This window comes from Barbus barbus (genome assembly GCF_936440315.1).
Source record: "Barbus barbus genome assembly, chromosome: 7".
Lineage (NCBI taxonomy): Eukaryota > Metazoa > Chordata > Actinopteri > Cypriniformes > Cyprinidae > Barbus > Barbus barbus.
In genome coordinates, this window is record NC_136735.1 from 20,239,490 (window position 1) to 20,265,073 (window position 25,584).

Here is a 25,584-nt window from a genome sequence, read left to right on the forward strand (position 1 = left end):
CTGTTCACAGATAACCGCATAATGTAACAAAATCAGTTTAGTACAAGAGCAGACATATTATCTTCGCTAGGTTCTCTCATTTGCGTTTCTATGGAGCTGCTTACAGGAATGTTTTTGCCCTTTCGGCCGTTTCCAGTGGATCCAGAAATCAGGCCTGTATACAGGTGACACTATAAAGTGGAACAATTGTGAAAAACACAGTGTATGAATAGAAACACAACAACAACAACAACAACAACAAACAAGTCACGACAGCCCATACACAGTATGTGACGGCTACATGGAGTCCTGTGTTGACGCATGCGCATCTGATTTACTCTCTTCCCAAGTGTTTGAAACACGGATATCCACGCTGGACTCAAGTATTGCGACACTGGAATATTGTCACTATAACATAAAATGGACAACACTATAAATCTTATGAATATAGTCATTTTGATTTATTGCGCACGTTGATGTGAACTATGTTTGTTTGTGGTCGACAGTTTGTGACCGAGTAGATGCATCTTGTCTTTGGTCATTGACGATTTCTTCCTACAAATCTAACGTAGAAAATAGCAACTAAAATGCTGAATACCAGCTGGGACCCACTACACATCGCTAACTATGTTGGAGAACACTTGGACTTGATTGAGTCTTTACCATTTGACCTGCAAAGAAATGTGTCTCTTATGAGAGAAATTGACTCCAAATACCAAGGTAACGTTTCCCTTTTTCTCAATCGCTTGTTTGTGTTCATATTCCACATGAAATTAATTTATCGCTTTAGATAGGGCGAAACATAGCTTGTAGACATCTTAGTCAGTGATTCGTTTAAATACTGTTTTTTTTTTTTTTGCCATTATGATTTTAGAAGTGATATAAGACTCGTTCGTGACAAATCACAACAGTTTCGGAAATGGCGAATGAATTTGTTTCTACTTTGTTGTCGGTCGCTTTGTGTCTCTCGGGTTGGTCAGATCTTGAATTACAGAAATATGTCAGATTCGCAGCTAATTCTAGCTGCTGTCATCAAATAACAGCAAAAATGTAAATCCCAACAGTTAAACCCACTCTACGATTAAAAATAAATTGAAGGCAAAATCATTTAACAGAAAAATCAATTTGTGATTCCAGTTATTTTTTTACAGTTACTTGCTGTCTACGAGACGACTGATACGACTGTATTATGTCAAGTGGTCTTGTGTTTGAAATGAATTTCTCTTGGGTAAAAATATTGCCATTCATCATATGCGGGTTCATTCTTCTTTCTTACTTGCTGGTATATTTCGTGCATCATGCCCGTTTAATTATTGTGTTATTGTTGTCAGTCAGATGAGGCTACGCAAGCTCATTGGATTTAGTAGGATAGAAATGTACACAACTGCTTTTTTTCTTTATAACGGTAGCACACATGCTCCACCTTATTGGTTTTGTGTGGGAAACCATTTCTGGCTTGAAAGCGCTGCAGTTGGTGGGAAGAAACTGTCAATTCATATTAAGCCCATTTAGCTCGCATTCGGGCTGTTTTCAGAGTGTGATTGGTATTTGAATATCACATGGGCGGATCTTGATTTGCTATTTTTAAATAGGGATTGGTGTTTACCAGCCCTTGGAGCCAAATTTCATACTGAAAGTTAAACTTCAAGGTTAAGTACATTTGAAGCTGTGCAGTATTGCATTAATAGTTCACCCAAAAATGGAAATTGTCATAAATTACTTACCCATGTTGTTTCAAACCCATAATACTTTGGTTAATTTTCAAAACACATAAGATATTTTAATGAAACCTGAGAGATTTCTGTCCATCCATTAAAAGTACAGGTAACCACAACCTATAAGATCCAAAAAGGTCATTAAGGCTCTGTAAAAAGCAACAACATCTTCAAAAGATTTGGTTTAAACTGCTTGATTCATATGAGGAACAGATTTAAATGAGGCTTTTATTCACATGGATTAATTTTATGGCATCTTTTATGGTGTTTTTGGATCTTTTGTGTTTGACAAATTTGTCATTTCAGTTGAAATCTAAACTAATTCACTGCTTTGACCAACAGAAAGCTTGCTTGAATATAAAACTAGCTTATATATGAGCAGTGCTTCATACTCTGTTGTCAATTGGCAATGTGGCTTTTTTTCCTTGCCTGTGCAATTTTGCTAATGTGACCACACATAACAGAAGTCAGAATATTAAATGATATTCACAATAAATGTTTTTGTGTAATTTCAGAACTCCTCAAAGAGTTAGACGAGGCATATGAGAAACACTGCCATGAAGAGGACCCCATCCAGCAAAGGCGCTTGCTACACTGTATCCAAAGAGCCCTTATCCAAAGTCAGGAACTGGGTGATGAGAAGATCCAACTTGCTAGTCAGATGGTGGAGATGGTGGAGAATCGTAGCCGGCAAGTGGACAGTCTTGCTGAGCTTCTAGAAACCCGACATGAACCTCAAGAAAGCATGACAGCTACTACCATATCTACTGTTATTCCCAGCAAGAGAAGAGAGGAGGAGAAACGAAAAGAGGAATCCCTTGGTTCAATCGAAAGACTTTCTGGAGCAAACAAGCGCTCCAGACGTCAGAAAAACAGTAATATTGACACTCAGGAGAACATCTCTACAGTTCACCATGATGAAGGGACCGGCAGCATTGTTAGGGAGAAGCGGAATAAAACCTCAAAGAAAAAGAAGAGGTCTAAAGCCAAAGCTGACAGAGAGCCTTCACCTACAGACCTACCCATTGATCCGAATGAGCCTACTTATTGCCTGTGTGAGCAGGTGTCATTTGGGGAGATGATTGGGTGTGATAATGATGACTGTCCAATTGAATGGTTCCATTTCTCATGTGTTGGGCTTAATCACAAACCCAAAGGCAAGTGGTATTGTCCAAAATGTAGGGGAGACACAGAGAAAACCATGAACAAAGCCTTGGAAAAAGCAAAAAAGGAGAGAGCATATAACAGGTAGCCAATATTGGCTGACCTCAAACAACTGACCATATGGATTTATGCGGTTTTCCGTCTCATCTGGAGACTCGTTTCAGCTAATCATTTATGAAGTACAATCTAAGGGCTTGAACTCAGCTGCTCTCTGAGACGCAGAATTGTTATAGTTTTGTTTAAAGAGCATTTAATTTAAATGGATATTTCATATGAAACATAACGGAATCTTTAGTCGTGTGATAATTTGTATTGTTTATGTGAATGAGCTTTCATTGTCAGTCATGCATGTAGCTAGTGTATGAGTGTATCTTATAAAACCCTTAATATAAGTGTTTGAAAAATGTATTGCTCTTCAGACATTTAACGTGTTTTTCTTCTGTGGTTAAAATTATCATTCTTGTTTTGATCAATTGTTTTTTTTTCTTGATCACATTAAAGCAAATAAACAAAAAGATGACAGACTAATCATACTCAGATCCTGTACACGAAATTCAAAGTGTATTATTATAATATAGTACACGAGGCAATCAATAACACATGGAATAGAAAAAAACCCACACACTTTCAGGCATGTAACAGAACACACACAAAAACAGCATAACATGATCATCAGTTCCAATTGGGGCATGGATAGTTCAAGGATGGCAGCCTTGTCCATTCAGTTTGGTTTTTCTTGGGAAAAAAAATGGCCCTTGGATATATCACCATATAGTTCAGGTTTCTGGGCTGACACCATGTCTGTCACTTTTTGAACAGAAAATGACCAGGTGATATTGGCTGAGCACAAGTTCTCCAAGGGAAAAAGGACGGATTTCATTTTGATTAGAGTGCATTAGAATGGCATGAGAGTGGTGTGTGAGACAGAGAGGAGGGAAAAAAAGAAAAAACTTCCCTCACAATTCACTCAACTAAACTATAATCACAAAAAGTTCTGTGCTCTGCAGTGTGTGGTCAGCTGTCCCTCCAGCTCTGCTCGACAATAGCGGACACACGCTTTTCATACTCCCGTTTGTTCTCCTGGTAAAGCTGAGCTGCTTGGCTATTAGCTGGACTGTTAGGGTTTGGTTCATCAAGCAAAGACTGGGGGAAAACCAACAGGAAAACAAGCTGGTCAAGCTGTGTTCTGATTTACTTTTATACTTAAAATGGTAAAAAGTCATATTTTACCTGGATTGAGGTAAGAATTGATGACACATCATAAGTTGGACTCCAACGATTTTGTAGGATGTCAAGACATATGCTTCCATCTGCATATACTATAACATCATTGAAAGAGAAAGGTGTTGTTAATGGAACAGTTCACCCAAAAATGAACATTTGCTTAATATACTTTGTTTCTTAATAGGAATACATTTGGATAAATTTAGTTTGACATCATTTGGATCCTCTGCAGTGAATGGGTCAAAACAGTTCATAAAAATATAATCCCCATGACTCTAGTCTATCAGTTAATGGCTTATGAAGCGAACAGCTGCATGCTTGTAAGAAACAAATCTGTCAAGGTGTTAACTTCAAACCACTGCCTCCGACAGTCCTCTAGTTTCCTCTAGTGAAAAAGTCCATCCCCTGTTGTCCTTTCATGTCAAAACACACCAACATGTTTATATAGAACCGTTTTTTTTTTTTCTTGTAAACTGTACTTGATCTGTGCAGGTTTCTCTGCTGATTCAAATGAGGCAACTTTTTCACTGGAGGAGGAAGCCATATTATCGATAAATGACAAACACAACTATTCACTTCAAAAGAAAAGACATTCATTTATGGACTGGATAAGTGTGGATTTCTTGTGGGTTTTTATCAGCTTGTCTGAACTGTCATTCTGACGGCATCCATTCACTGCAGGGGATCCACTGGTTAGCAAGTGATGTAACGCTCAATTTCTCCATATCTGTTCCTCGAAGAAACAATTTCATCTACATCTTGGATGGCCCGAGGGTGAGTACATTTTCAGCAAATATTCATTTTGGGGAGAATTATTCCCTTAAATCATGTCAAGAATGCCATATGCTATAAAATGCCATGTTAGTGATTGTGAATGACAAATAAAGACAAACAAAAAAACTAAATCTTACCATTAGGATGAAACATTTTTGAGATGAATCTGACTGTGGGTGGTTTATTTGGGTATTCTTCTGTGAATTCTACAGTCAGTTTGAATGTACCTATAACAAAAACAGGCTTAAAGCATGAATACAAAATACATGTCTTAAATTACTAGAACTTATGGACCTCAAGAAGTAATATTTATATTTACCATCTTCAAAGGGAGTTCCTTCTGGCCTGTGAAAACAAAAATGAAAAGTGTTCACATTTGGATAACCACAATGATGCCACCACATCACGTTTTGCTTTTAGTTTCAGTGCTTGAAAACACAGGAAGACTAGTCAAGACAAGAACCAAAGGACGGTTTTATGCCATATCAACTGTTGACAAAATGCTCGGGTTTCCGAATAAAGAAACGTGAACCTGGAAAGATGCTAAACTTGGTTTAGTCCACAGCACAAGAAGTACTTACCCAAATATCACTGCGTTCCATACCATGATATTGTTTTCTGACGGAGCACCGCTAACACCAGCTGGAGGATCCTCTTGAAGTCTGTGTTTGTTTCAAAACAAATAAGGGAGGCAGATTAGATTTAGAAAGGTCCAAATAAACGAAACAAATAACTTTCCTTTTAAAATACATTTAACAGGTCAGCAGTTTTACTAAAATGAAAACTGGCCGATACGACAAAGAGCTTTTTTAAATTTCCTGCAATCAAAATAGTTCTAAATGTTTCTTCACATTCAGGTCTTTTTAAGGTAAGTTACATCCGGGCTCAGTAAACAACAGCACCTCATATATATAATTTTTTCATGATTCACCTTTTAAAATCCCTCATGAGTCGCCTTCGTGCTGGAGTAGACATTGCTAAAGATATAAATTTCTGTTGGATAATTTACAATAACATGTGCCTTTCCCCTTCTCGCAAAAGGTCCTCGACTCGAAATTTGCTTTTCGGCTCTGTTTGGAGGATTTCAACACGGAATACAGACGATACCACTGTCATACGAGCGGGGGTGGCACATTATTAACCATATATGGAACTAAGTTAATAATGTAGATTGCCATTAAAAATAACTCGCACCATTTAAATGATGTGCAAAAGTAATATTTGTGATTTAATTCAATACACGTATGTTGTTGTATTTAGTATATCATAGCAGTTAGATAGGTTAAAAAATACTGCCCCCACCCCATTTTCGAGGCATTAAAGCGAAGATCAATGTGTTACAGGCGGAGCGCTAATGACGTTTTAGGCCTCGCAGTAAAGGTCGACGCAGAAGACAGGTGACACCCGTGTGTCCAAACACGTGAGACAGGAAACCCAGGTCGTGTATCAGCCTCCCGTGGGAACAGTTTGCTAATCAAATTTCATAATTTGTTGTGCACCACAACCTGTCTTTATTTCAGATATGGCATGAAGGATTGCAAAACAAAGTAACTTTTAAAATGTATGCATATACCCTGCACATATAGGCTATATACATGTGTGTGTGTGTACATACATATAGAGAAAGAGAGTAATATGTATAGTAATTGAGTAATGAGGTTCTAATTTTGATAATGGTTAATTTTTTGAAATCTGGGTGCCTTAGGTACAAAATGAATGTCAGCGATGAATTGAGGGTCAACACCAAAGTGCACTGAAGGTGATGTAAGAAAAAAAAAAAAAGAGAAGTTTACACTTTTACTTTCAAAATGAACAGACATTAATACTTAAGATTCAGATATACTGTATAGGAGAACTGTCTTCAGGTGGCGATGAAAGGAGCTTCTTTTGAGTTTTTTTATTAGAACACAGGGTACAACGATGAAGGAATGTTATACATCTTAAGCTTTCTTTTTCAAAAAATCAAAAAACAAAAACACTTATGTCAGCTTTGCTTCTCAGGAAAAAATTCACAAGAATACAACAAAATCATACAAAAGACTCCTTTTTAAAAAGCTAGTATTCATTGGCACAAAACTACAAACTCACAGTTAATTCACATAAAAATCAACTCCTCATACAACTTAACATTCTAACATTGCATTAAAGAGGAAAAAGAAATGCACCCAGATAGTTCAAACACGTACGTATAATAAAATAAAGTCATTAGCTCAGATACAAAATGTAATACAATTTTTCCCCTTTGGTAGAAAGAGTGTCCCCTTTTATCAAAAACAAGTTCCCAAAATCCAAAAATAAAACAGCCTGGATTAAGGTGCAAGATAACTCCTCAGTTTGAGGCGGATAGTGCTGCCATCAATGTGACCACTTGTAATCAAATAGACAAAACTCATTTTGACTTTATGATCCATGGAAGAGCTGCACAGCACTGAGAACCTCTTGGTCGTAGTGCTGCTCTATCTTCACAATCGTGCTGTGCTCCTGACAGCTGCTAGCATCTTCCAGGTCCTCTGCCGTATCTCCGAAGCCATGGTAGTGTCCATAGTGCAGATGCTCATCGGAGTCAGGCAGGAACGCACCCCATGCAGGCCGGTGAGTTACACAGCTGCTTGGGCTGCCATTGAGGTGCAGTGAGCCGCACATGTCCATTCTCGACTCAGCTGGAATGGTCTCAACCCCATTGAATTGGGACTGATAGCACTGCCCATTTGTGGCGAAGCTGTTGACAGTGAAACTGTTCTGCTGCCCATGACCATTCCTCAAACCTGTGGCTATGGCTTCATCTGTCATTCAAAACAAGACATGCGTCAGAAAGTGATGAGCAAAGGGTCTTGATTATACAAGAACTTGGGCCAGACCAGAGAAATTAAACATTTGTACCCAATACATTCTTGCCGATTGATAAACTGCATTTCATTTTCAGTATGAGAACTTTTTTGCTCATACTTCATGTGTACAGTATATCATCTTGTTTTTAATCAACTATTACTGCATGTCCACACACACAGAGTGTACTATTCAAATGGTCACAAGGCAGAGAGTTTAAACACCTAACTGCAAAAGGCAGCAATAAGTTTTTTTATTTTTTTTTTAGAAACCATAACTACCATCAAATAAGTCAAATAGCCTAAAAGATGCTTCAGTGTTTCAAATAAACAAGATTGCACACAAAACCTTTAAATATCTTTAAAATAGTTTTATAAAAAGTATAGAAGCACAATTACTTTGTAAAATATTAACCAATGCATTCATTAATTTGTAAATATATCTTCATGAAATATCCTAAAATCAGCTTTCATTATGAAATATATTGCTGGAGGATTTAGAAAATATAACTATTATATACAAGCCAACTGTACTATATTAAGCTAACAGTAAGCTACGTTTACAAAACTGATTCAGAATAACCATACACCGATTATATGGCAAAGGTTCAGGGAATTAAAGCAAAAACAAACAAACAAAAAAAACTAGCAACTCCCATACATGTATTTCTGTATCATTTTAGCTGGCTTGTCTTTGCAAGGAGTGGAAAAGTCTGTTATTTAAGTCAAATGTGAGCATACTTTGAAAATAAATGTTAGCTTCTGAAAAAATGGACATCTCACCCCAAATACTATTAGACTGCAGAAATTTCAGCAGCCTGAAAAAATAAAAACTAAATATACTAGCCAAATCATTTGCATTGACAGCTTGTTGATAAACCTGGGGAAACTTGTGGATAACTTGGTCTCATAAATAAGCGTAAGAATTTGTCCACAGCCAGGGGCCAGGAACAGAAGTCATAGATGTGGGCTCCAACATTTTTTGGGTGGGAGAGAGGTTCCTCAAAGAAACACTGTCCTCGTGGTGTTCAAGGTCAATAGACATTGGTGGAGAAGGTCCAGTCCCACCTGATTGGTTTTCAGCAGTTGATTCCACATTCATACTCTCAAGCTCCTCTCCAATTCCATTGTTTGCCTTCACTGAAAAATTCATGCCTGAATGGAAAACAAACAATAAAGTCAGAAAATTTATTTTTTTCCTTGATTTAGTGTTGGTTTTGTGCACAAACACATGTGATTAAATGCACTACAAAACAGACTTACTCTCAGTTCTTGCTTTTTTCATTTGGTTCGGCTCTGTGCAATCAAGTAATCTTTTTCTATTGGCTGTCCCATTCAGAAGACTGCGGCCCTGGACGTACGAGTGGTCAGTCCCATTATGGGCAAATCCATTTATCTTATTTAGCTGGTTGTATGCATTAGAGAGGAGCTGAGCGCAATCATGGAAGCCTTGAGCACGGGCCAGATCTGCTGCAGTCAACCCATTTGCATTCCTCAAGCTGCATATTGGGTATAAAACAAACAACAAAAGATTAGTCGGGTCGGGTCTGGAATGATCTAATTATCTGTTATACTAATGTTAACTATAATTTACATTTCAAAGACTTTCCCTTTTATTCTATAAGCTAGTTTTAGGAAAGGTTGATTTTATTTTATTTTTTACACACTGCAACAGGAAATAGTAAAGTTCTGAAACTTTTTTTTCTTACAGATAATTTTTGTGAAAAAAAATTAAACAATGATACAAGTTTAACACTATTTATTCAACATGATGCTTTTTTGAAGAACTGTCATGTTAAAAGTACTGAAGGCAAGGCAGTTGATCTTTATTTCATGTAGTAGATAAAATCAGAAAAGCATAGTTCATTAGGGAAAAAAAAAAAAAGTTCAGCGCATATTTATCTCCAAATGCAGTGTGTGAACTTAAATGAGAATTCAGACATGAACCAACGTGCTAAATGGATAATTTAATGTCAAATGTTTGCCATTTTGTCAGATAGACATAAGATTACATTCTGTCTGCGTGACACTGATATTCAAAGATTCTGAATAGTGCCTTATTAAGAATTATGATCCTATGGATTCCTTTTTGGTCCTGAACATGTTTTAATTATCATTTGGAAAACCACCCCCAAATCTAACAAACTTCTGACCATTTCTGTCTTTTTGCAATAGCTGCACAATATAATGAGAAGGGATATCATTTGGGTCAGTAGTTGGTTCATTTATGAATTCAGTTTTACGTATCTCTCAAATCTCTCCCTTTGCATTTATAGAATAGTTTTACATGGAAAACAAGGAAAACATGAAAAGTAAATAAACAATATAAAAATATAAATAAAGACAAATTCAGGTTTTCAAAACAACAACAACAAACAAAAAAAATATATGGTTGGCCTGCATTAACTTATTCCTTCCTAAACATCCCTTTTCTAGCTGATAAAATATTAAATGCTTCCAAGTATTTTTACTGAATATTTTAATCTTCTGGAAACATGCAATGAAAACATCAGACAATGCCAGACAATTCTTAAGGCAAGGAACTTTAGTTAAGGAGTTAAGAATAACCATTTCTATGCCCTAAGTAGATATGTCAAAAGTACCGGTACTTCAGTACCAAACTTGGTACACTAGGCTGACAGAAAGCCTTTTTCAAATGTTTCCATGCGGATATTTGTGCATGTTCACTCTAAAAAGCATTCATGTCTGATCTTCACCGTGTTACTCGTTTTAAAGCCATATTTTCTTAATAAAATTAATGCTCAAAGGCCACATGGATGTATTATACATAGTATAATTGTAAATAATGGATTGTTTACAGTTATACTACAGTTACGTCTGGTCCTTGAATCGCATTGGCTGAGAGGTCTTTCCATCTACTAGTATCAGCATCGAACGGTTTCATCATTGGTATCACTATGTTTACACCATTTGTCCCAACGAGCGTCACGGGAGGAGCAAATCCACTATAATTTTACAAATACTACTGTTGTTGTGTGACAGAATGTAGTTTAAGAGCAGGCAAGAATGTAGGTGTGTGCGATATTGACAAAAAAAAAATACAATTATTGGGATTTTTTCGATAATGATAATTAAACAATATTTTGTTTAGTGTGTTTTTGTGCTTGCACCTTGGCTGGTTTAGACCTGTCATGGACAAATAAATATGACATGACACAGCAAGTCTGTGTCTTAATGAGTGAGTCATTAAATAATTCATTCAAAGGATTCATTCAAAATAGCTGATTCATTTAGAAACGAAGCTAGTGATTGGCTTTACGAATGAGTCACAAAATCAGTGACTCAAATGATTATTTCAAAAACAGATTCATTCAGGGACGAATTCTAAATTCTTATTTCTTAACTACATCATATCTTGTAAATATAACAAAGCAAAAAATATATTCAGGGTTTTTTTTTTTTCTTTCATAACTTGAAATATAGTGCATTCTAACAGCATTCTAACAGGCTTCATCATCCAGTGAATGCTTCTGGACTCTCAAGACATGTTTTTTTATTTTTGCGCAAAATGAGACATACTCGATAATGTCAGCTTGCATATCATTAAAACAACAATTACGCTATTATCACAGACGATAAATATCGCACACCCCTACAAGAATGTTGTTGTTTAATCTTTATATAAATAAATCTGCATATTTAAAGATAGCAAATTTTCAAATAGGCACGTTGCTGTTTTCTGAGATGTGAGCAGCAGGTCGTCAACAGTATAATAGTGCTATTTAATGATAGTATTTGGTATGTGTGTTCGTGATGCTCATTTCAGTGCGGGTTACATTGTTACGCCATAGAAGACATTTGTGCCTACAGTTGAATCACAGCAGAGTAACCTACATTAATCTAAAATTTAGAATTCGCTCAGATTTACCACTGCTTTCTACAAGTTGTCAAGTTACGCCTTTAAAATACATGACAAAAAATAAACTAGATGCATTTAATCGCAAACACAAACTGATGACATACTCTATGCTAAATCCAATGGTTAAACCCTCAGCACATAGAATGAAGTTCTTAATAAAGATGGTATTAAAACACCAAAAGACACATCGCTACAAATAATTGTCTGGCATTGAAAATAAAGAGGTCCTATACTGTTTGCTCTAGGAAGCATTTAACTTTTTAATAAATGTTTTACTTTGTAATCCTAACACAGTTTACTACTTTTGCAAGTGTACTCTTATTCAAGTTGATAACTGTAGGATCAGTGTTTATTATTAAGCCTCCCCTTATTCTTGTTAGTTGAGAACAAATAAGTAAACAAATCTTGCAGGATAAGTAACAAGACAGTGCTGACTAGGCAAAGCATGCAGGTCTAAATGCTATCATGACTGTTCACCTAGAATCAAAACCAATCACCACAAGAAATACCTCGACAGATTGCCAGTGTGTAGATACTGAAGGAAGCGATAGTGTGAACACTCAATGTAAGGGTGTTCGCTGAAGAACGTGTGGCAGCAGTTTTTGGAATGCTTCCCCCCTTTTTCTGGGCTTTACTTGAGAAAATCAAGTCATGTTCAAATTCAACCGCTGCAAAACATTGAGATGTGTAGGGATTTTCCTTCTCTGTAATGGTTCACAATGGATCTTCAATATTATTTTTATAAACATGCTACTTTAATCAGAAAGGTCACAGATGATTTCAAACAAATGATCAAGTACACATCTAAGATGCATAAAAACAAGCAGACATTCATGAATCTTATCTATATAAAGTTTTGACACATCCTTGCTTTTAAGTATCCTTGTGCACTGGGGACCTATTCCCTGACCGGCTTTCTTAAAGACAGATTATGTGCAGATCTGACTAAAAAGAAGTTCCACTTCCTAACAACGCTTGCATTTTCTGACAGTTAAGAGCTCATTAAAAAGATGGGCACATACAATTTAAAAAGCCATGGCCTATATATTAAAGTCAGACGAGACACCTAAGGCTGCCAAAGATTGAAATAATCAGTTTTTAAAATAAGTTTTAAGGAATCTTTCTGGCTTTGAAAATTATATTACACGTTGCAGTGACAGTGTTCAAAAGGTTTAATTATAAACCATTTCATACAGCCCTAGCGTAGCAAGAACACATTTTGATATAACAGCTTGAAAACATTTTTGTTTGGTGAAACGTGTCTTTGACTTTAGCTGATGTTAAAACATCACTTTCAACAAAATGAAGCACTGCTGTAATGCTACATATTGAGAGTATGGACATGACTACGGAAACAAATTAGTCTAACAAGCTTTATTGATGTTTGTAATTACAATTACCACAATATAGGTCTCATTGTGTTTCTATTGAGAGTCTAGTAAGTTCTGAGGATCTGGGTCTTTAAAGTATTTAAATCAAAGAAAGAATTCAATGTCAGTCTGAATGTTGCATTTGACAAAAATCGGCAGATAAATCATTAACTGCCTTTGGTATTATTATCAAATGTGTCTACAAACTGACTGTTTGATTTTATGTTTTTCAGAAAACATGTATGAACATGCAGATGTTTGGAGAAAACACTTAAGATGAATAATCTGTAACTCAGCTTTACAAATTCATGACGTTAATTTAAATGGTTATATGTACTTTTAAAAAGCAGTGCTTCAATTTTGCCACAAACTACATTTTAACGGATTCATTTTATGGTTGGCCTTTATGAGAAAACTTTCCAACGTGTGCCAAACCATTTTCACACTAACTTGCCATGTATATCTAACCCTGGTCCACCTAAATTTGGGAAAAGAGAATCACCATAACACTCTAGTCTGGTCTAGAAATACTGCAAACATGTTTGTACTCTATGTCTGAGAAAATTATTTCAATATAAACGAGATACAAATTAGAGAACCTGTCACAACAGAGAGATATTTTCATGTTTATTACTAATGTTTTCCAGATTATTAATGCAAGTTGGTGATCTTTGCTGTGGCATGTGCTAGTTTAGAATGACTGATGTGGCTATGAACAGTATAACAGTTTGGGTGTGAAAAAAAAAGAAAAAAGTAAGACTTATTTAGCTAATGCTAGTTGATGATACAACAACTCAATTAACTTTCAGTTTTCAGCTAATTTGTAAACAGAATGGTCATTCCATGTCAAATCAACTAAATTTCACCAAGTTCCCCGGCTCAATTTTGTTTATTTTGGTAATATTTTTATGAATAAAGAAACAAATAGTGATGAAAGCCAAAATACTAAATGTTGTGGATGCACATTTACTCAGCAATCCACAATTTTGTAGAGGGGGGTCAAAATGACAATTGTGTTGGTACTGGTAGGTGTTGATTGCTGTTGATTTGGATGCCTATTACTTAGTAAAAGTATTAAAGGTATTTTAATATCCTGTTTGATTTTGGTTCTAAAACATTTCTTTTGGCACGTTACTTTTTAAGGGCCTAACATTCTTTCTCCAAAGTTTGTGTGCATGTAACTCAAGAAGTATTAAAAACATCTCAAATTCAGATTCTTACATTTATTTTGGAATCTTCATTTTCAAGGCCCTGTATGGCTCAATCCCAAAGATTTGGGGATCTTAATGTGGCTCCATGTCCAAATTGTTGAATTTTATCCATTTTCAATTGTCGAAATCCAAATGTGGGTCACTTTGCATACTGTTACTTATTATATTTAAAGCGGAAAGTCGGAAGAATAAATACATGTATAATAAAATGTAGCTTGTTTAAAATCTAGTTGTTGTAGCTTGAATAGGGATGCTCATTTTGGTTAATTTTCCTGACCGACAACCGCTGCTCGTTAACTGATAAAAGTAGAATAAGTGAGGATTAAATAAAAATACAATCTGTGATGACACCTAAAAATACAAATATTTTATTTTAACGTGCAAACAGCAGCATACAGAGCAACACAACCTGGATTCACACATCCTCAAATTATCACGCACCAGCAGCGCTTCTGAGAACAGAGAAAAACAGAATAAATAGGCCTAAACTAAATATATATAAATTAAATAATTATCTAATTAAGATGATAAAACTAAAACACACACTGAATCCTGCAATGCGCTTTGAAGAATGGTACCGGTCATGTTCCTTACATCAGACATAATTTATAGCAGGCATACCTCACCTCAGTGTACGGGTCTATTTATTTTTTTTAAAGTAACATGTCGACATGCTGTACGGACTGTAACTGTTAGACCCGCTACAAAAACACATCACAAAAATCCCGTTAATTTGCGTTTCGGGACTTTTCATCCAGTGGTCATATGTTTTTATCCACAGTGTGTTTTTGCAGCGTTGAGCAATATAGCCAATAACAGACATGTCTGTTGATTTCTAATCAGAGGCTATAGGTTAAGTTACAATCCTTTCACCACCCAAAATTCCAGTGTTCTGTTCTGCTGAGTTCTACTTCTTATTAACTTTGTGAGATCGCAATGAACTACAGTAAGATGAGTGACAGCTTTCCAGTGATTGTAAGGGCAGTGCCCATTGCGCACTTTCTAGGCTATAATCCATTCAGAATTTGAATACATTCACTCACGGCGTCTCTGATAACTATTTATCCAATATTGCCACTTGCCATTGTGTTGCGTATTCTACATCAGTTAACTTAGTGAAGGTGAAGCAGGTGCTTGCTCAGTGAAATATGTCTATATAACCATGCTGCACGTATCAACACGTGCCTGTGAGTAAACAAATAATTTTAAGTATAACATTATTATTTCTTTCACCATGCAGCAAGTGTAAAAAAAAAAAAAAGATTTTAAAGCGTTTTACTGTTTGTATTGATCGGTTACAATTCTTTACTGTTAAACGGTCATTATGAGCATCCCTAAGCTTGAATAAAATATATTTTTACCCTCCGCTAAACTGGCCCTAATCCCAGTTGAAAATAGTCATTTTGCCCCCTCTCTACCAAACTCAAATACAACCATGACATTTAATTTTTTTTCCAACTGATTTTTATTGCTTTGATCAATATTATTATTTTTATGACTATTTTACTTTCCTGTAAAGCACTTTGAATTACCATTGTGTATGAAATGTGCTATATAAATAAACTTGCCTTGCCTTAATATTTTAGCTTTCTCCATCATTTATGTATTTCTTTCACCAGTAAAAAATGATCAATCATGTTTTTTCTTAGACAGTATGTTGAGTTGACACAGAATGACCAAAAAGGAATTATTCAAGACAAACTAATAAACAATGTCATTAAACACAAAAACACAAGGCAACATGCTTTTAAGGTTACATACAAAACTACTTCAAACAAATGCACAATTACTCAACCATCCACCCATTTTGGTACCAGCACTCTCTAAAAATTAGAACTTATTAATTTTTTAAATGGAAAAGACCTGTATTTACTATAAGAGACATCTCGTAAATGTAATTGATTTAAAGCCAAATGTAATTTAATTTCTAAGAGATCTTTAGTAATTCAGCACAGGAAATTGGAGGATCTGCATCTTGCATCTCAACATACTGGCTAGTCAAGACAAGGGTGATTTCATTTGACCAAATAATGTCAAAAAGACATTAATGGATGCAGGGCTCGACAATAAGGACTGCCTGATGGCCCTGGGCCAGTATGAAAGATACTCAGGACAGGTGACCGATATGTAACTGCTGGGTCGTCACGAAATTTTATCATTTGCACTTGTTTTTAAGCCTTGCCAATTTTTAACATTCAAGCGATTTTAAACCATTTTAGCACAAGACGACACTGAATGATGTACTCATGCTGTTTTCTGCACACGCCCAGAAAAGAACAGAGAGCTGCAATCGTGTAAAAATTTGTTAGGACTGTCAAAATGGCTGAAAAACTCAATTCAAATTTTGTATTTAAATATTATCAATATTCGAATTTAAAAGGCATAATTTCAGTCAGGGGGAAAAAAAGCTCTTGGCTTCTCTCCTGAGGCCACAAGAGGGCGCATCAAGCAAAATACTACTAATGCATGTTTCTTCACAGCAATAAAATAACTAGGGCTGCAAGATAAATCTCATTCGACTGTCATCCGCGCATGATCACCACATGCGATTTATCGTGTAGCCCTAAAAATAACACGACTCTCTTTGAAAAAAATGCATAATGTTTAAATTAATGTTTATAAACCATATATAATTAATTTGAAACAAAACAGCATCACGTATGTAGGCTGTGTGTAGTTTAATACAAAGGACCAAAAACCAATCACAAAGAGTTCTTTTTCATTTAAAAACTTGAGATGCAGTGGGATGGGGGCAGCCATAAAGTCTTGAGACATGTTTTTTAAAAGTTGAACTTACATTAATTTTACATGACTTTCTAAACATGCAGCTCTCTTGTGCGAGACGCGAGTGCAAAGGTGATACATGTCCCTCTAGAACAGGGGTCTTCAACCTTTTCGGACACGCCCGGCACGGCACACACAGAAATGATCAATCACAGCACGTAAATACTGCATTGAGATGTTTTGCACGTAAATGGCTCAAAATTATTTTCATTTTTAAACTGACAAGACTTAAAACATGTGAGAATGATAAAACTGAGTTTTGGGGGGCTAAGATGACACATAGTGGAGCTGAAGCCTACCTAAAAAATGGTTTAAGACCGCCCCTGGTATAGCCTGTGTAATTATAATGAAACATGAATATATAACCTGATGATAATAAATATATTACCTGATTCTGAGATTGCAGCATGCCAATACATGGTTGGATTCCTGACACAGATAAGCGTGACTGATACTCCTAACTGTCGACTGATTAGCAGTGGGACTATTTAGATTGCCCCCTAGTGAATGGGTAAAGATTTTCTAGCTCGTATTCATAAATAGGCTCCTCGAGGGTATGCCTCTGAATTAACAGATGCTGGGGCACGCCCCACAGGTTGAAAACTCCTGCTCCAGAAAATGTGATAAATATGCGTTCTGTGTGAATGGCTTGGTTTCAGTTTTGACGTAAACAACATCTCCGCATTGATGTTCTGTTTTTCCGCAATATTTTGAAAGCTCTGAAAAACCTTAAAATGCAACGACACTTACATTGTCATCGCATCTTGTGCACCACTGATAAGGCAGCCTGATGCACACCTAAAATTCTAATGAAAAATGTGGAATTTTATTTTAAATTCGAGGAATATTCAAAAATCTATTTTTTTTTTGCCAGCCCTAATTTGTGTTTTGTGTCTTCTTGCACTTAAACACACAAATACATACAAAATTGTCAAAACATCCATCTTGGAAAAGATATCATATTAAATCTGTGCCTAACCTGCTGCTGTCTGTGTCAATAATGTTAATCAAGCAAAAGATAATAAGAAAATCACTCACTGCTCTTGACAATTTCTCTAGCTGAATACTATTGTTGGACCTACCTGAAAAACTTTATTATAAAGCATTGTTTATTCAGTTTATACTTTTAGTCTTTTGTATTTATTTGTGTTAATTTGTTTATTCATTCCGGTTTTATTATTCGGTGTTCTTTAATAATGTTTTAACCTTATATCACCTAGGCTGGTAGTTTTTGCTGTGGTACTGAAATGGGAATCTAGAATTGTGAAATTAAACTGGTATCTAAAGTGTTAGTGTCACAATAAGCTTAGTTATTAGCATACAAGGTTACACAGTTCAACAATACATACATATACATACATATATATATATATATTTTTTTTTTTTTTTTTTTTTTTTTTTGTGGCAGGACCAGTGACAATTCTGGCAGGGCAAGTAAAAAAAATAAACCACAGGGTGACCAGGCCAGTAGAAATAAGTCCTTAACGTTGAGCCCTGGGACGTTTTATTTCTCATATAGAATATTTTCAAATTGCAATTCACGGTCTATGCCAAAAATTTTAAGAGACCTCAGATCTGCTGGGGGGGGAGAGAGAGAGGAAATGTGAATTTGTTTTGTTTGAATTTCATCTTAACCTCAAATGGACACACTAAACACAAAATTCACCTTTAAGCTAAATGATGACAACAGGTTTAGATAAACACGTTCATAAGATGAAGAAAAACTCCACTGAAAGAGCTCTGCTAGCCTACACAGAGCAGGACATTTAAAGTTATAATTCACCCCAAAATAAAAAATCTTCACCCTTTTTAAATTTGAATAATATTTAAGTCTTTGTTTACCAAATCTGTATCTAGCCTAAATTAAACCTCTCCATTCATATGGATTACGTATTTTTGATTCGTCAATGACTACGCAACCAAAACCTTTAAATGGATGGACAGAAATGCTAAAAGAATATTAATATCTTAAAATCCATATCTTAATTTGTACTTCAAAGATGAACAGAAGTCTAGAACTTTGGAACGACTTAAGCATGGAGTATCTCTTTAACTTAGTTCATTAAATGGAAGTAATTGTACATTACAATTTGCAGTGGTTATTAGAACAGAAATGCGTTTTGAAACTTTTTTTTTTTACATTTATTCTGCAAGTACTAGAATTATTATTAGTGTAGTGGCTGTACTACAGGGGTGACAGAATTACCAAGTGTATGTAAAAATTCTTGCATTAATATTTGCATTTACATTCTTCAGACCGTGGCATTAAGTCAAATGACTTTTCAGGACTAAATTAACAACACATTTTCCAAGGACTTAGAGCTATTTTGAGACACAACAGATCTGAACGTAAACTATGCATCAAGACTTTCTAGTTGTATTCCATCTGGTTTCATGAGATTGTCAAAATCAAAATGAAGGCTTTATGGCAGAGCTTTTTTATTTGTGGAGATTTTCTTCAAACTGTGATGTCACAAAGTCACATAATAATGCATTTTGAAAAAAATAACTAAAGCAACAAAAACAGTAAGACTTACTCCGGTTTGGCTCCCTGGATCAACAAGACATTAATGCACTCCGTGTTACCGGCCCGTGCTGCTTTGTGAATGGGTGCTTCACCCACATAATCCTGAAACCACATAGAAAAATGCACATTTTAATAGGCTCACACATCACTAATAGTTCTTCGCACTAAAAATGCAACAGACAGGCTGACAACATTCTAGACATCAATTCTTTAATTTATCAAAAATTAACAACCATCAGCATGTGTGAATCTATAAAAGCTATGTCTGCATCTCTGGTTGGTATCAATCTGAAGTAAGGAATCTAAACAAACACTCCTCATGTGAGTCATAATGAAGAGTTTGAACTCTTCACCCTAACACAACAGCTCCCCCTAAAGGGTGTAAACTGAAGCACAGAGGATAATTTGCCATTTAAGGAACACTCCATTTTTTTGGAAATAGGCTCATTTTACAACTCCCCTAGAGTTAAACAGCTGAGTTTTACCGTTTTTGAATCCTTTCAGCTGATCTCCGTGTCTGGGGGTAGCACTTTTAGCTTATTTTAGCATAGATCATTGAATCGGATTAGACCATTAGCATTTGGTCATCAAAAATGACTAAAGAGTTTCGATAATTTTCCTATTTAAAACTTGACTCTTCTGTAGTTACATCGTGCACTAAGACCGACGGAAAATGAAAAGTTGCGATTTTCTAGGCTGATATGGCTAGGAACTATACTCTCGTTCCGGCGTAATAATCAAGGAAGCCTGAAAGTAGTCCCCAGCTATATCATAACTAGTTACCTAGCTAATATCACTGCGCCTGCTGCACCCATGGTACAGCAACAAATTTCCTTGATTATTACGCCAGAATGAGAGTATAGTAGTTCCTAGCCTTATCAGCCTAGAAAATCGCAACTTTTCATTTTCCGTCGGTCTTAGTGAAACAGGAAAATTATTGAAACTCATTTTTAGTGCTATATTTTTTTAGTGTATATTAGTGCTGTCAACTGATTAATCGCATCCAAAATAAAAGTTTGTTTACTTTTATTTTTTTATATTATATATAAATATATTTGATATATAACCATAACAAATATATACATGCATGTGTTTGTATTTATATATCCATAATAAATATACACAGTACATACACATATAATGTTAACAAAAACTTTTATTTTGGATGCGATTAATCGTTTGAAGAGTAAAACTGTACAAAGCATTATAAGAGTTAGTTTCGGTCCTCAAGTACAATTGGTCAAGCAAGAGAACTGAGATTTAGCCCAACGGTAGTAGGACTTCTCATTCTGTCACTTCAATTGTCTTCTCGTCTTCATCTGTTATTAAAGGTTAAATATCCTCCAATGCCCTTTGAGCTAAATCACAGACTACAGTGCTCAACCCTTGAGGACAGATGTCACCATTCAAACATACAGGATCATCCCTGGCAATAGGATCAGTTTGGCAGAGATTTGTGCACCAGGGCATCAGAGAGAGGATAAAGAATTAAAGGAAGTGGAAGCAGGGATGGTAAGTTAGGGCAAATGATAAGACTTTGAGTCACTTCCTGAAAGATCAATTGCATTAAAGGGCTCATAGATTAATTACCTGACTCAAGAAGGAGACAGTGACATATGCCATGCCATGGTGAAATAAAAGGCCTTTAATGCTGAACATTTCACTTCATTAATGAGGGACTGTGCTCTTGCAAAAATTCATAGAGTCACAAGGCTGATATCACCCCTATACATAATACATTCTCAACTCAATGTCCTTATAAAGCCTACTGTATCATTTGATGCACAGCCCTATACATAACCATCATGATCTTTGCTGAAAAACCTGTTACATATAATCTACTACATGATGTGTCATCTGATTAATAGTTTATTCATTTTTTAGCAAGCAGAAAGCCTGTTAGTGTAATTATACAAACGTCTACCTTCAGGTTGTGGTTCATGTCTTTCTGTTGTGAAATCATTACAGATTTTTATAAAGTAAACATTTTTTTTATATTATTATTAATATTTCAAGGTGAACACTTACTAGACTGAATCCACGTTTTTTTCCATAGATTTTATGATGTTTATCCATCAGGCTCTTGAGAAGAGTTTTTGTCATTCTGTCAATCATCATTGTACTGCACTGCATTATATGCTTTATAGAGCTTTGATCATAAAACTAAGCATTTAATATTTAAAGACATACTGGAGATACAGAGTGTCAGCTGATATTTATATTATTTTATGCAAAGTAGTCTGCTATACTGTTATCAAGATCTCATTGATTTACATTACAAGCTATCAAAATTCAGTTTGGGCCTCTGAAAAAAAATCCAGCTGTTTTTGAATGTTAATTGAGCATATTTTCTTTACCTCATTTTGTGTGTCATAAAAGCCTGATATGACTAACATGATACTTAACAAAACACATGAAAACTGTTGTTGGTTTTTTTCTAAAGGTTCAGTAAACTGTTCCATTTAAGAAATTCATTTTCTGACTATTAATTAATGCCAGGAATTAGAGGGTTAATAAGACATCGCAAATCTTATAACATTATCAAGTACTGTATGTGGACCCACCTGTCTGTTTATTTCAGCCCCTGTGTGTAAGAGCCACAGCAGGCATTCTGGATGTCCTCCAAATGCAGCAATGTGAGCCGGGGTCTGGGCAAACCGTGTGGTCAATGAATTCACTTCACATCCCACCTGCACCAGCCTCATAACACACTCCAGCTGTTTTGTGACAAAGAGAAAAATAAAATCAAACTAGTGACATGATTTTCCACCAGTGCCTGGTTTCTCCCCTACATAAATGTAAAATCATGTTCATCAAAACACACAACCATCAATTATTTCAGAACAATTTAGGTGATAAAGAGTAAGTACTTTAGCTCAAGCTGTGGTTTACAACAGCAGACTTCACACGCAGTGGTGAAATCGAATAGTTTGAGACAGACTACCAATCTCTCTGACTTGCTATTGGAGACTCATGTTCCCCGCTCTACTGTCAGGGACCAGCAGCTGTTTTGCATTTTCAATATGAAACACCATGGGGCAATTCATTACCCTGTGCTCCCTGACATTAAACAGACTCTGGAAAAAACACCAATTCTCTCAAACACTTTCAAGTCCTACCACCTTTATTTGGCTGTTTGACATTGCTTCATGGCCAAAACATTTCTGTAAAATGTACACAATCAGTAGATATTAAAAACAGAAACACAATGTGCTCGTTGTATGCGTGTACACATGATTGCATTTTTTCCAGATTATAAAATGCGTAAAGGAGTCAAAACGTGACAGGAATGAAGTGTAGTGAAATGTAGAATGGTCAAGACAATGAAACATACTAATAAAACATAGACATGCACTAAAGCTGAGCAATTTGAACCAATGACAACTGTGTTCAAGTGTGGAAAACACCACATTTCACAGGACCAGCTCTTTGCTCAGAGAGTTTCTCTGGAAACTTCCATTAGGAATAATGCTAAAAATAGTTGCAAGCCACTGAAGCTTTTCCATTTTCCACAGTGAATGCTGGAATTGAGACATAATGAGGTAATGTGTTTGAAATAACATCAATAGTAGTTATTAACACATGACAAAAATTCAATTTTCATCATTGATTGGGCACAAAAGTACAAACTTTCTAACTTCAACAAAACTGTCAATAATCTTGTGTTAAATAAAATTACACAAACATGACCATTAAATGTGTATAATTTAACAAGCCGCATGACAGGCTGTCAACAGTGTGTCAAAACTCCTCTGCAGTCAAACTAGCTGATAAACTCTTTGAGGTCTAAACTAGAATATATACGATCTAATGAAACGTTAGGCACAATATCAAGCATTTGTATAAAAGTCTTAGCTTGTGTAACTTTCACAATTAACTTACACCTTTCAAGACCGTTTTATAAAGTTTTTGTCTGCCTTTTTATCCGCTGATCAATCCGTGTTTTAAACAAGCCATTGAACGCGATGTACTTCAGTCGCCCAAAGCTCCTGCCAAAAGTTAAATATGGTGCTACTCTGACAACAGACAGCAATGCAACACCACCAAAAGTTTTAACAAGAGGAAGGTTTTGAATTTAAATTCGCTGTTTAGGCGCGAGGTGTTTTATTGGTCTTCGCTCAGCCAATGAATGAATCGGTGCGTGCTGGCGCCTGATGTTGCGGCTTCGCTGGCCGCGGTCCATGCGACTTGATTTGTCCAAGTAATGTGATCCAGAAACAGAAGCAATCAGTAACGTCCATACTCGGCTTAATTTCTTTCATCCAACTTAACTTCCAAGGTTTATCCGTTACTACATACACGTTAAACAATCAAGAATGGATAAGATAGACGACATGTGTGCCACTGACGCTGTAGTCCGCCTCATCTCAGACAGAAATCATAACGCTTTCAGTGCAAACATGTATTAAGTGATTAATCTCTGCTCTTACCCAGCATGCGAGTTTGCACGCAGCCCCTGCGAATGATATGACCTGTTTTCTGCCGATGGCCTTATCGTCTATGCGATATGGCAGCCCATTTCATATTGATGGGATATTTTATTTTTATTTTTTGTATGTGCACACGCTGTAAGTTCAGTTCTTGATGACAGCACGCCTAACTAATGGTGTTACGCGCTCATAATATTCCCTAAACCAGGGCACACACACGCCTCTATCTCCGGAAGAGAAAGAACTGAGGAATAAAGCATAAGTCTATGCAAACAATGTACTTCTATTACCTTCCCGAAGTGTGCTCCCCAGTGTATAGGGGTCCAGCCGTAAAACGAGTCCTCGGCGGCCAGGTCCGTCTGATTAGAGGACAGCTGGAGCAGCGAGCACAGCGCGCCGACGTCTCCATCCCTGCACGCGCGATGAAGCGGGTAACGTAGGCTCAGCACCTCGTCGTTGGAGAAACCGAGCTCCAGTCCTACAGACATGGTCCAACAGTTCTGCTGCGTCGCGGAAAACACAAAGTATTTGGCTTATGAACGCCCCAGGGTGAGCAAGGCGGTGCGTGCTCAGGTAACACCCACCACAAACACAAAGAAGGCAGAGAGACTGAGCGCTCACTCTCTCGAAGTGTAACGTGAGTGGCTATTTGGAAATCCCGGATTGGACTACTTCCGGGGCCGTGGAGCAGGTTTTAAATCACATAATGAATCTATCTATCTATCTATCTATCTATCTATCTATCTATCTATCTATCTATCTATCTATCTATCTATCTATCTATCTATCTATCTATCTATCTATCTATCTATCTATCTACAGTTGCATGCGAAAGTTTGGGAACCCCTTGCAGAATCTGTGAAAATGTGGATAATTTTACCAAAATAAGAGAGATCATACAAAATGTTTGTTATTTTTTATTTAGTACTGTCCTGAGTAAGATATTTTACATAAAATATGTTTACATATAGTTCACAAGATAAACAAACAGCTGAAATTATTAAACTAGCCCCCTTCAAAAGTTTGGGAACCCTTGGTTCTTAATACTGTGTGTGGTTACCTGATGATCTACAACTGTTTTTTTGTTTTGTGATGGTTGTTCATGAGTCTCTTTTTTGTTCTGAACAGTTCAACTGAGCACTGTTCTTCAGAAAAATCCTCCAGGTCCTGCAGAATCTTCAGTTTTCCAGCATCTTTTGCATATTTGAACCCTTTCCAACAGTGACTGTATGATTTTGAGATCCACCTTTTCACACTGAGAACGATTGAGGGACTCAAACACAACTATCAAAAAAGGTTCAAACATTCACTGATGCTTCAGAAGGAAACACGATGCATTAAGAGCCGGGGGTGAAAACTTTTTGAATTTGAAGATCAAGGTAAATTGCACTTAATTTGTCTTCCAGGAAACATGCAAGTAGCTTCTGTTGCTTCCGAAGGGCAGTACTAAATGGAAAAAAAATATATTTCTACAAAATAAGAAAATTTTGAACATCTTCATCCTGTTCAAAAGTTTTCACCCCCGGCTCTTAATGCATCGTGTTTCCTTCTGAAGCATCAGTGAATGTTTGAACCTTTTTTAATAGTTGTGTTTGAGTCCCTCAATCATCCTCAGTGTGAAAAGGTGGATCTTACTGCTGGAAAGGGTTCAAATATGCAAAAGATGCTGGAAAACTGAAGATTCTGCAGGACCTGGAGGAT

The 25,584-nt window shown here is 36.2% G+C and overlaps 3 protein-coding genes across 4 annotated transcripts; 1 reads left to right on the top strand and 2 right to left on the bottom strand.

The window, feature by feature from the left end:
* The first annotated feature begins 315 nt into the window (after positions 1-315).
* On the top strand, positions 316-3,384 carry LOC306872845 (inhibitor of growth protein 1-like). Its single transcript, XM_079421719.1, has 2 exons — positions 316-699; positions 2,210-3,384. Exons 1-2 carry the CDS (start codon positions 567-569, stop codon positions 2,944-2,946), a joined length of 870 nt encoding a protein of 289 aa, XP_079277845.1. The 5' UTR covers positions 316-566; the 3' UTR covers positions 2,947-3,384.
* Positions 3,385-3,400: 16 nt separating this feature from the next.
* On the bottom strand, positions 3,401-5,947 carry LOC306872854 (ubiquitin-conjugating enzyme E2 A-like). Its single transcript, XM_079421731.1, has 6 exons — positions 5,788-5,947; positions 5,438-5,518; positions 5,176-5,201; positions 4,994-5,083; positions 4,089-4,177; positions 3,401-4,001 (listed from the first exon to the last, which is right to left on the bottom strand). Exons 1-6 carry the CDS (start codon positions 5,829-5,831, stop codon positions 3,873-3,875), a joined length of 459 nt encoding a protein of 152 aa, XP_079277857.1. The 5' UTR covers positions 5,832-5,947; the 3' UTR covers positions 3,401-3,872.
* Positions 5,948-6,718: 771 nt separating this feature from the next.
* On the bottom strand, positions 6,719-24,517 carry LOC306872837 (ankyrin repeat domain-containing protein 10-like). Of its 2 annotated transcripts, none has more exons than XM_079421706.1 (6): positions 24,174-24,517; positions 22,018-22,170; positions 19,464-19,555; positions 8,945-9,180; positions 8,750-8,836; positions 6,719-7,639 (listed from the first exon to the last, which is right to left on the bottom strand). In XM_079421706.1, the coding sequence occupies exons 1-6, from the start codon at positions 24,369-24,371 to the stop codon at positions 7,257-7,259; spliced, it is 1,149 nt and encodes a 382-aa protein (XP_079277832.1). In that variant the 5' UTR covers positions 24,372-24,517; the 3' UTR covers positions 6,719-7,256. The 2 variants fall into 2 exon arrangements, with proteins under 2 accessions (XP_079277832.1, XP_079277833.1); XM_079421707.1 differs by lacking the exon at positions 24,174-24,517 and adding an exon at positions 23,336-23,495 and having other exon boundaries at positions 6,741-7,639.
* Positions 24,518-25,584: the final 1,067 nt, after the last annotated feature.